This window comes from Mus caroli, unplaced genomic scaffold (genome assembly GCF_978045245.1).
Source record: "Mus caroli unplaced genomic scaffold, Mus_caroli_1 scaffold_9, whole genome shotgun sequence".
Taxonomy (NCBI): Eukaryota; Metazoa; Chordata; class Mammalia; order Rodentia; family Muridae; genus Mus; species Mus caroli.
This window is the reverse complement of record NW_028227264.1, coordinates 107814516-107827086: the sequence shown is the minus strand read 5'-3', so window position 1 is coordinate 107827086 and position 12571 is coordinate 107814516. Positions and strand designations below refer to the sequence as shown.

The 12571-nt window shown below is 38.6% G+C and overlaps 1 protein-coding gene across 10 annotated transcripts in view; it reads right to left on the bottom strand.

The window, feature by feature from the left end:
* The window catches only part of Ppp1r12a (protein phosphatase 1 regulatory subunit 12A), a 111108-nt gene that overhangs the window by 21893 nt on the left and 76644 nt on the right, over window positions 1–12571 (bottom strand). For 4 of the 10 annotated variants that reach the window (XM_029482710.2, XM_085843139.1, XM_085843141.1 and 1 more), the window contains exons 10-15: window positions 9533–9646; window positions 8953–9168; window positions 7415–7509; window positions 6485–6589; window positions 5503–5670; window positions 4932–5102 (exon numbers count right to left, since the gene is read on the bottom strand). In XM_029482710.2, the coding sequence (XP_029338570.1) occupies window positions 4932–5102; window positions 5503–5670; window positions 6485–6589; window positions 7415–7509; window positions 8953–9168; window positions 9533–9646 (869 nt within the window). The remainder of the gene's footprint in view (window positions 1–4931; window positions 5103–5502; window positions 5671–6484; window positions 6590–7414; window positions 7510–8952; window positions 9169–9532; window positions 9647–12571) is intronic. The other 6 variants (XM_029482713.2, XM_085843142.1, XM_021173750.3 and 3 more) reach the window with 4 other exon arrangements.

Below are 12571 nucleotides of genomic sequence, written 5' to 3'. Positions count from 1 at the left end.
GTATGGTCACTTTTTTGGGACAGTGAGCAAATTTATAGAAGGGCAAAATTGTACCACAGCAATTAATTTGACTTAAGCTGTTTTTATGGTCTTTGTGCAAGCTTGTTTTATGTCATCCTGACACAAGTTTGAGTCATTTGGAGAAAGCCTGGTTTCAAGAAATACTGGGCATCTTCATCTGGCTGAGTATCACATCTTGATCAGAAAGATGTAACTGTTTCTTGTTTTATGTCCTCTTAGCCGCCATATTCTTGGTAGCTTTTTACCATGATGTTGTTAAAACTCTGTCATAGCAGCACATGTCTATCTGCAGGATAGCCCTTCTTTAACTCAAGTATTTAAAAAAAATATATCTTTTAGTTTCTATTTTTTAGCTTATGTTCATTGGTGTTTTGTCTATATGTATGTCTGTGTGAGGGTGTCAAAAAGCCCTGGAACTGGAGTTACAGACAAGTGTGAACTGTCACGTGGGTGCTAGGAATTGAATCTGGGTCTTCTGGAAGAACAGCCAGTGCGCTTAACAGCTGAGCCATTTCTCCAGCCCCTACAGAATACTTTCTTACCAAATCTCACCAAAAGACTAGTTTAGACCTAAATTCACAAACTCACCTTTTATTGCATAAGCCTGGATTATTTTTTAATTTCACTTCCAAATTTCCATGAATGTTAATTTCTCATAACTGTTTGTTAAGGAGATAAACTACCAGCTGAATGACTTGTAAAATCTGTGCACTTTAATTTTATATGCAATATCTGTTTCCAATTAGTATAAAACCATGGCCTTTTAATCAATTCAATGTTTTTGTTTTAATTAAAGATTTTTCTAATGATTTATTCTACAAAGTTTTATTTATTAATTGAAACAGATTTACTTATAATGGTATTTTAATTCATCAACCATACTCTATATTTAAAAAACTGAGTAACAGCCTTCTTATTTCACACTTAGCTTTTTTTCTTTCAGAGAAAATATATTTCTGTTTTGTTTTCTTTTAATAGAATTTTTCTATGTAGTCCAGACTGGCTTGGAAATCACTATTTAAGTCCAGACTGGCCTTAATCTTGTGGCTTTTCTGTCTCAGCCTCCTGGGTGCTGGAGGAATATAAAAAGACAATGGAAGAGAATAACTATATAAAGCAATGGTTCCATGCAAAGACAGTATTATTTGTAAGGGGCTCCTGTGCATTTCAAATGATGGTAAATAACAAGCCCTTTCTCTGAAACCATCTGCTATTATAGTCTACCATCTGACGGTAGTTTTTCTCTACCGTTAAACAAACATTTATCAGAGGGCTGAAAGATGACTTATGGATTAGAAAACTTGGTGTGTAAGCATGAGGGCCAGGGTTCAAATCCTTGGCTCCCACATAAAAGCTGGACGTGGCTACACATGCTTACAACTCCAGCATTAAGAGTTGAGAGAGGCAGATCTTGGAAGACAGTGTGTTCACAGAAAAACTGTTAAGAAAGCATGCAGAAAGGTGTATGTGCACAAGTATGCATGCATCTACAAACACCACAGATATACTACACCCCACCCACCCACAAATAAATTAATAAAAAATTAAGGCCTTGGAATTTTTAACTAAAAAGAAAGGAGGAATTTGATACAATCCTGATCAACTAAGGCAACTGAACAGTGTGCTACATAACTTCATTAGATCTTAATAGTAGAAAAAAAGAAATTTTTTCAGTCACAATTTATTATCTTTTTTTCCCCTAGCACTGATTACCAACCTTAGGACTGCACACCTGCCAGCAAGTATTCCTTCTATCACTAAGCCAAACTCCTAACCCTGCTCACTATATATTTTTGCCACTGTGTATATATTTTAAGACAAATAAATAATATATATTTCAGATTCTCTGGTAGAATTTAATGAAAAGATAACCAGAAAAAGCAAACAATTTATAAAAATTTCCAGCTAACTATTTCATGTGGAAGAAAGTCCAGCCACTAAAATTACTTTAGGTATTACTGAAACAGGACAGACTCTCTAGAAATATGAAACAGAAACAAGGTAAAAAGACACAACCATGGAAGGCCTTCAGTAGACTCACTTCCAAGCCAGCCTTCAGTAGGAAGGTGTCTCAGAAATATAATACCTAGGAGTTTACAGCAAAGAGAGGTTCAGGGTACAAGGCTAATATGAGACTGCTATTATGTCCTGTAATTTCTGTGAGAGTGGCCAGATGCACCTTCCCCAGCCCACAGCTGGGCAAGGCCCCACCCTGGGAATGGGATTTAAGCACAGGCAAGAGTAAAGAAAGTGGAGAAATCAGCAGCTCTGCGTCCAGGAGACGACAGCACAGCAGACACACACAGTGAGGGAACTGTTATGTCTGCTGACTCTTACAAACCCCTGCGAGAATGGCACAGGAAATACAGGACTTAAGCCAGTGGTCAACACGGTGTTAATCATCTGTGCACCTCTCCAGACCTCTCCCGCTGATGCAGATGATGTCGGTGGGTCTTTGTCTGTCACCATACAGACGGTGACAGCCAAGGGGTAACTACTGCCAACACCCAGAGACAGATAAGAAATCTAGGAAGAGATTGAAGGCAGACAGGACAGCCAGGCAGCAGAAAACGTGGGAACTAGACGAAGGGTCTGAAAACCAAATGAAAAAACCTGGAAAGCCAGAGTGTAGTAGGCTCTGTAAATTTTCTATGAAGGAACCTGGCTTTACTTCCATGTCTTTAACTGCTGATTCCACCCTAGTAACGATGGTGGTACACTAAGATGACCCTTTTAAAGCTCTTTCTGAAAGGCAGAACTGAGTTCCAGGACAGCCAGGGCTATACAGAGAAACCCTGTCTTGAAAAACAACAACAACAACAACAACAACAACAACAACAACAACAAAAAGAAAGGCAGAACTGTGATAGTGTTTAAGTAATAAAGACGGTTTTCAGTTTTAACAGAAAAAAAAGATAAACATTTTGTTTCTTATGCCACTAAAATAATCTTTGTTGCATGTAATAAAGATTATTTATTTACTTATTCATTTTTAAGGATTTATTTATTTATTATATGTATGTACACTGTAGCTGTCTTCAGACACCCCAGAAGAGGGAGTCAGATCTTTTTACTGTTGGTTGTGAGCCACCATGTGATCACTGGGATTTGAACTCAGGATCTTCTGAAGAGCAGTCGGTGCTCTTAACCACTGAGCTATCTCTCCAGCCCAAAGATTATTTTTTAATCTTTAATATCCTCCACTAAAATTAAGACTAATTTTTAAAAGCCATACCCTCCTCAATTATCTTCTTAAATGCAATCAATAAACCTGACGTAAGAATCAGTTTGAGTACTACAGCTGTCACGGAATACACAAGGCACTGGTTTTGAGCCTAGCTCTGACGGGGGAGGAAAGACGGGAGGAGAGAATCATATTTGATTCTAAAATAATTGCTGATTCTGAGGGGATATTCATTACATGCTGTCACTGAGACTTTTGTTTAAATTAAAAGCATGGAATAACAGAGTCTGGGCCTTTCTTTCCAAATGCTGATTTATAAGTAATTAAGATACAAGTGTCTCGGGCCGGGCGTGGTGGCGCACACCTTTAATCCCAGCACTCGGGAGGCAGAGGCAGGCAGATTTCTGAGTTCGAGGCCAGCCTGGTCTACAAAGTGAGTTTCAGGACAGCCAGGGCTATACAGAGAAACCCTGTCTTGAAAAACAAAAACAAAACTAAACAAAAAAGATAAAAGTGTCTCCAGTGTAACTCAATGGTAGACAGAAGCTCCTTGTTTGACCCCGAGTGAAGAAAAAGAGGAAGGAAGCAAAAGGAAGGACGAAAGGAGCTGGAGGGGGAAAGAACTGGGAAGACAGGGGAAGACAAAAGAGTGAACCTGGGACCGATACCTGAAGCAATGGCTTTACCACTAAGCTACACGGCTAAACCCATAAATCTTATAATGAAAATTAAACACAAAACTGTTTAAAATACATCTATTTCCTCTGTAACAAGAACAATTAATCTTGGTATGTTGTAATAATTTTCTCCCAAGTCTTCACAACACATGTGCTCTCTCTCTCTCTCTCTCTCTCTCTCTCTCTCTCTCTCTCTCTCTCTCACACACACACACACACACACACACACACACACACACTTTCAAATAACACTAAGATACTAACATCAAGGAAGGCAGTTGTCTGGCTTTGCCTTTGATTGACCCAGACATCAATTCTTTCAGAGATGACTAAAACGCCTAATTGCTAATAACTGCTAGCTGTGCCCATTTCCCTAGGCTGGAGTCAATACATAACATTTCATTTATTAGCCTATTAAGATGATTGGTCATTGTGGTGGTTTGAATGAGAATGCCTCTTAGGGTCACATATTTTAACACTCAGTTCCCAGTTGGGAGAGCTGCGTGAGGGGGCTTTGCAAGTCTGCCCTTGTTGGAGGAAGTATGCCATTGGTGATGGGCTCTGAGATATTAAAGACCCTGCCATTCCTAGCTCTTCCTCCTTCTTGTACTGCAGTTCAAGATGTGAGGAGCTCTCAGAATCCCTGTCTAGCCACAGCTGCCTGCCGCCTTTACCCAGACATTTATGGACTCTAACGCTATGAAGCTATAAGCAAAATCCCCTTATTCTTTTGTTAAAAAAGAATTATTTATTTTTTTTTGTATGTGAGCACACTGTATAGATGGTTGTGAGCCACCATGTGGTTGCTGGGAATTGAACTCAGGACCTCTGGAAGGTCCTGAGTTAACTGCTGAGCCAGCCATCTCTCTGGCCCACCCCCTTCTTCTATAAAACGCCTTGGTCATAGTATTTTAGCACAGAAACAGAAAAGTAATTACTAATACATATCACATTTCCAAGAATAACAAACAAACAAGCAAAGAACACAAAATACCAGAAACTGGCTAAGCATATCAGCAGAAACTAGTACTGAGAGGACCTGTACACACCTGCGTCTCTCCCTGACCTCGGAAACAGTGCCAGCAGTAGTTGTAGTCAGGGTGGTGGTGGAAGGAGCTGCAGCATTTACAACAGTTGGAGCCACAGGCATGGTCACTGCGGAGGGAGCACTGTCCTTTTCTCTCTCAGCACTATCCTCAGCCCACAAACGATTTGAGGTACTATAGCATCACAAGCAGCAACACAAAAAGAGAAAAGGAAAACAGCTAAACAACGAAAGCCATTTCTACAAGCTGAAAACAGGTGACCACAGGGATGGATTTTTTAAAAACACAAGATTAGTAATCAAACAGCTCATGCAGAGCTGCCAAAGAAATAAATTTTTATTTTAAGCAATATGATTTAAGACCTTAATATTTTTTCCCCAGACATGCATAATTGCTTGGTTTTTTTTTTTTTTGTTTTGTTTTTTTGATTTTTGGTTTTTTTTGGAACCAATTTTTAAAAACAATTTTGACACGGTAAATAAAAAAATCCAGAGCCCACATTTGTCTACACAACGATGCATGCACGCACATAAGCACACAGTAGACCTGAACACAGACTGTCTCTGTGACTCACCTGCTCTGTGTGCCTGCGGAGGAAGAACCCGGGGCAGTCTTTGCAGCAGTGCTTGTGCTGGGAGGGAGGCTTCTCTGAAGCCCCGCTGCAGAGGTGACTGTTGGTGTTGATGTGGTGCTTGGGACACTACAACTAATCAAATCGTCTTGTCTTCTACCAAAGGAGCAACTAAAGGAAAGAGGCACTTCTATGTAGGCTGTGCTGTATGTGGACGCTGCATTCACTCTCTCACTATCACACAGCTGCACACAGTAGAAAACAAACTCTGCTCCTCATCACACCACCAGCTCCAGCACCAAGAGTTGGACCTACAGTTGCTAGAGTATAGATTAATTTTACTGATTTGATGGTGTAGAATTTTATGCCTCCTCGTCCCAAAGCCTTCAATAACAGTCAACACTGAACATTTTCAGAATACGCTAGACCAAAAATGGTCATGCCAGGCTGGTTCTAAGAAAAATGTAGAGTGGATTCATTCAAGGGAAATAAGGCATATGGCCACTCCGAAGAAAAGTTTTTTGCAATGGGTTAACTCCTCAGGAGCGACCCGTGGTCTCTGTGTATGTGTTCATCTCTTACTCTTGCTTTCCACACAGAAGTAGAAGTGTCCTAGTCTCCACTATATCAGCATCAAGATTCTATGCCTTCATAGCTGAGTTGCAGTCCAAACAAATGTTCCAGATCATAGACAATAGGTAAATCAATTATGACAATATCCCATTTCAGACAATTTAGTCAATCATAAGAAGTTCCATTAAAAGTGCTAAAAGACATTTCATAATATTCCAAGTTTAATTAAACATCTATGCAGAGGATAAGTTAGAGTAAATCCACACCATCTTTATATTTACTGTGTCTCTAAATTAAATTTAGCACACAAAAAAGATGTAATATTTTAAAAAGATTTGCATAACTGATATTAAATCAGCGGCTATTTTTATAAGGCCATAGAGAAAGAAGCCACGTATAAAGTCCATCATACCTTCTATGGTAAGTGGATCCTTCATTGATCGAACTATTCTTTTTAAGATCATCTTCCCATTTTCTTCTTGTGTAAGAACTACTTGTTCGCAAACTTGAAGACTCTCTGTGGAGACAACAGCCTTCAGATTCTGGTAGGTAATTTCAGAAGAAGGTTATGAAAGGTGAAAAAGGGTAGATGTATTAAGGAAAACCCCATAGGGAACTTCAGGAGAGTTACCAAAAAGTGGGAGGAATTTTAGTTCTAGGAGTCAGTATATAACCCTAAATAAAAGCATTTAGAAGCATATTATTTATAAGACAAAATACTGTGATTTACAGCATAAGACAGATATGTAGGCATATAGATATATTATAAAATGACAAAAATATGTTGAGAACCTATACAATATATAAAATGTTAGCTGAAAAAAATGAAGATACATAATTAGACACTAAAGCATGACTACAAATAAAAAGTTCTTTAACACTTAAGAGTAAAAAATAAGAAATTAATTAAAACAAAACAAAACAAAACCAAAAATACCCCAAAACCCTGATAGTGATCATGCAGTGTTTCCCTTTTCCTTCCACCCTCCCCTCCCCTCCCTTCTCCCCGCCTCTCGTTTTTTTTTTTTTTTCTTCAAGAGAGGGTTTCTCTGTGTGGCCCTGGCTGTTGGAGAACCCTGAGAGATGCCCCTGCTCCTGTCTCCTGAGTGTACGTGTCTGAACCCATCTGTGTGTCCTCTGCTTTTGCTTTCCTTGCCACTCAGGAACATACTAAGCCTGCATGCTCTTGTCCCGCAGGACTGTACACCTGGTGTTCTGCTGGTACCGGACAGCCCTCTCTCTTCCTGAAAGCCCGCCCCCATGCTTACAGTCCTCACATCTAACACCAATGCTAACACTGCAGACTCTGCGGGGATGCACACAGCTGCCACACTGCACTCACCTGTTCTCCTTCTCTTCAATGTCAGACGTACTGGCTAGTCGTCTCGGGATTGTAGGGGTGACATATGCAAGTCTCGTTCCTTTGTTATCTTTCTCCTGACAACAGGAAAGTCATGAATGACAAAAGGTGCGATGAAAACATGAAGAGGTTTTAAATGACGTCCACGTCTGTGACTGTGCAGTCCTTTCCTAGTTTAGATCCTGAACTTCAGTACTCATACAAATCAGTGAGGTCCTCCAAAGCAATGAACAACAGCTCAGCTCCGCCAGCTCCCTTTCCTGCCCCCTAGGCTAAAGTTAGAAAATCACCTACTTCAGGAAAGGAAGAAAAATCCTTTATTAATGACTTTTTCTAAGGTTTGTATAAAGCTAATGTAGTAAGTTAAAATCCATTTATTTCTGTTGAAGACATAAAGTTCAAATACAGTTCAACAAGGAGCCACTTACAACTCTGACAATCCATGCTCTCAAATATTAAGGTATTCTAAACAGACATTATCGAAATTGTATTACTGCGACATGTGGCTGAGAGTATGTAGTGTTAGTGAAGTGACACTTCCACACTGCCAATATACTTGGCAATAAAGCTATAAGAAAGCAAAGCATTAAAGTGAGTGGGAAAGAAACCTCATAGTAGAATGTCTAATACAAGGTAACATTCAAGAGAAAGAAAACTGTATTGAAAAAACTTAAGTAGTCCAGTCATATGCAATTCAGTAAGAGAGCAATTTTGGTTGTACCTGTTGGTGCATTATAAACTCTCTCTTTCAAAATATAGTTAAATATAGTTAAAACTCATTAAGACATACTTGTATAAGATAAAAAAGGTAGCCTGGCAATTGCAAATAATAATTGAATTTAACTTGATCATGCTTACATGCTAAAAAAAAAATTGCGTTCCTTAACTCCGGGAAACTTACTCAATAATAAATAAAATAAACCTATTCATTCCCTAGAACATTCTACTCAAAAATCACGATTTGGAGGGCTGGAGAGATGGCTCGGTGGTTAAAAACATTCGATGCTCTTGCAGAGGAACTGGATTTGGTTCTTAGCACCCACACAGTGGGCCTACAACCATCTGTCACTCCAGTCCCAGGAAATGCAACATCTTCTGACTTCTGTGAGTGCCAGGCACTCATGCGGTGCACTTCCATACACACAGGCAAAACACTCATGCGGTGCACTTCCATACACACAGGCAAACACTCATGCGGTGCACTTCCATACACACAGGCAAACACTCATGCGGTGCACTTCCATACACACAGGCAAAACACTCATGCGGTGCACTTCCATACACACAGGCAAAACACTCATGCGGTGCACTTCCATACATACATGTATCAAATATATCAATCTAAACAAATATCAACAAGTTTTAAAAGCTTAGCATCTCCTCAAATTTCTTGTTTTATGCAAGCATAACTGCTCTTCCAGGCACTCACAAGACAGGAAGGACCATTCTACATTCTCGAGTCGGTGAGTTAAGCGGATACCCAAGAGCTAATGGTGCTTCCTAGGACATCTCTCTATTACCTTTTCTTTATTATCCAAAGAGGATGAGAGTCTCGGACTTGAAGCTGATCGTATCACCCCTGCAGTGTCTTTCTCCTTCTGGGCTTCTTTAGATGCAGTGATTTCAGCCAGGGCACCATAACTGCCAGTCTTTCTAAGTCCTAACCTCCAGGATGCAGGAGACTCATCTTTTCTTTCTTCTTCTTTGGGAGAAATTTTTGTAGTCGATGTTGGAAACTGGTTTTTATTTCATAAAAGACAAAAACAAGTTACTAAAACCAATTATTCCTTAATTTAGAAATAATTATTTACCGATAATGTCTAAAATTTTAAGTGATAGTTTCGGGAGAAAACACATTTACTAAGGTTAATGTCGTAAGGCAAAAATCTAAACCTTAGAGAGTAAATAGATAGCCTTTCTAGAGGTTAGCTTTATAAACACACACTACACACTTCATATCACACAGAAATGATGATGCAGATACAGAGAACAATGAGCACACTGTAAGGACTTGACCCATGCATCTTTGTAACCCACACTCATGAAGCTTGTTATGTCGTAACCCAGAAACTTGCACTCTTGCACATAGAAGTGCCTCACCATGGATTTTTCACCCTTACTGGGCACCAGTACAATGCCAGTTTTGCGCAAGCCCTGCCTCCATGATGCAGGATCTACTGACTCCACGGGCATGAGAGAAGCAATGAGATCAAACTAAAGCCAATTAAAATAAGAAGGGCAAGAGATACAGATTGAAAGTATGAAGACAGAAAAGGGAGGTGAAAAGAAAAAAAAAAAAATCAACCACACTTTTTTCCTATATTTCAACTTTATAATAAACGAACATTCAGTAAGAGTGTGATGGCCCTAGTTTCCTCAAGAGGTAATTGGGAAGAATCTAATAAAGAAAATTCTTACCCAGTTAATGGCACACAGAGCAGTATAGCACATGAGTGAAAAATTACTACATATGGACTTTGTTTTCAGTGATTTACACACCGTAGGTGAAAATTTAATTTTCTAAGTAAACTTAATTTAGTAGTATTTTAAAATATTTTAACTTTAAATTTACTGTTTATTCTTCCTAATAAATATTAATCTGTAATTTTAGTTACAACATATTTTATGCATAATTATTCTACTTCTCAGGGTTTTCACCAATATATTGGTTATCATGCTTAAAATATACTAGTTATTATCATTAAATAATTTACTTTATCAACTTCACCTTTTCCTTTTTTTTTTTTTTTTTTTTGGTTTTTCGAGACAGGGTTTCTCTGTATAGCCCTGGCTGTCCTGGAACTCACTTTGTAGACCAGGCTGGCCTCGAACTCAGAAATCCTCCTGCCTCTGTCTCCCGAGTGCTGGGATTAAAGGCGTGCGCCACCACGCCCGGCCAACTTCACCTTTTCAGTTCAAGAATTTTAATGCTCAATGCACAGAGAGGAGACTATATCAACTAAATATAACAAGGTATTGTTAATTAAAAAGAAAATACTTTTGCATGCATGGTCAAAATCTGCTCAAACTGTAGGTTAGCAGACCTTTAGTGATAGTACCATGATGCTAGGGACCACTTTTTTACAATATTTCCGGTAGCTTGTAATCATTTCCATCAAGAGTCTACTTAGTTCACATGACCCCAAATGCATCTGGAATTATTTCAGGATGTCAAACAAAGTAACAAGAATTCTACATAAGGTATACTGTAATCTTACTGGAGTAGCTAGTACACGTCCCAGTGCACAATCCTGTCTCTGCCTCTCTACTGCTGGATCATCAGAGTGTGTGCTATTATGTCTGACCACAAGTAGCTATCTATGCATTTTGGCAACACGCATGCACACCATGGCTACACTCTGGGCTTTGTAAAACATTGATCATATGTGAATGAGCATGCTTATGCTCTAATAGAAGTTTATTTAGGGGCAATGAAATCTGAATGTGTCAGAAAGTAGCATATTATGTATTTTCCCAAGTATTTAAAGATGTTAAAAACATTCTCTGCTTGTTTGCTATTTAAAAATAGGCATATTTTGTGAATTCCTGCTCCAACTGCATCTCCTGCAAACTGAAAGGTTTTTCCACTGTGACTAAGCAAACAGACAGCAGATACCATTTACGTGTATAACATAGGCCAGCATGTAAGAGATGCCTGCTCCTGTCTATCTCTAAGCTAAATTCTCATAACTCTGTATGAGTTATCTCAATATAACAACACTACAAGCACAAAAAAGAAATGCTACTATTGCTCTTTTAGACTTGACTCAACCAGAGCAGTAATATCAATTTTAAAAATGACATCACTATATTTTAGCAGCTGATTAACTCACATTTTTGATAACCTCCCATTTTATACATCAAGGATTTAGATCCAAGACCTGGTCCAGATATGTAAAAGTACCTTTCATTTGATTGGTACATGGAGAAATGTACTGAATACTTAACTGTAATCCTCTACTTGCACATTTTCTTCTTTTGCTTTTATAACAGGACACCATATCATCACTTTCTTAGTCTTCAGACCACGTCTGGTGTTTTTTTTTTTTTTTTTTCTGGCTAACAACCTGCCTTCGCCTACTCTTTCAATTCAACTACTCCAAGAGTCTACTCCCAGGTAGATGGGCTACCTTTGTTTTTCTGCCAAGGATTGAAATTAGTTTTCTCTTTCAAGCTAAATATTAAATTTATTAAACTTATTCTAAAATTTCCTACTCTCTACTCTAACCCAACCCTTAAATTACTAGCCTTAAAGTCAATCAGTCTGTCTATCTATCTATCTATCTATCTATCTATCTATCTATCTATCTATCTATGCACTGAGTCATCTTGCTAGCCCTAGACTTTTATTTTATTTACCTATAGATCAGACTACTTACAATTGCATTTGGACCTTAAACTTAACATGTATCAATCACATACTTTGCCTTATAAACTTTATCAGTTCTCTATTACTAGTAGTAGTGCTAATGTTGTTTCTTCAATGTCCCGTGTGTTTAAAAATTTGCAGTCATACTAATGTTCTTTTGACATTCTCTTTTATTGATAAGTCTGGGACCGTGTCTCTCAATGTCCTTCTGTGTTTTTAAAGCTCAAGGCTGTATCTCTTATCTCTATTCGTATACCTATCGTTGTGGGCAGTATTTCGTCAGGATCTCATCCCCATCACCCGTACTCACACAGGAACCGCCAGAGCAGCCTTACATAGAGAATGAACTCTCGCAGCACTGTTCGCACATTTACTGGGATTTCTTACAAGGAATAATTTATAAATTATTACTCTAGAAATGAAGGCATTCCATCATTTACCCCCATTTTCTGATTTATTCTATATATATGTGCCATGACACTAAACTTCCTCTCCCTAGTAGATACCATGCCTGCATACTCACTGTTTCTCTTGTCAAGTTATGCAAACTTGGTAGCAAGGTGCTGGCTAGTCACCCCTTAATTGATTTCAAATGCTCTCGTTTCATGACTTAAAACCGAATGTAATTTCCTCACCTTTACATATGTAGCTTTCTACATATGGTGGATGGTATATAACCCACAGCCTAAATCAGTCTTCATATAACTACTGTTTTGCTCAGCAAACTAAGTAGTCAGTGAGCCAGAATAACCGATTCTGAGAAAATTCTG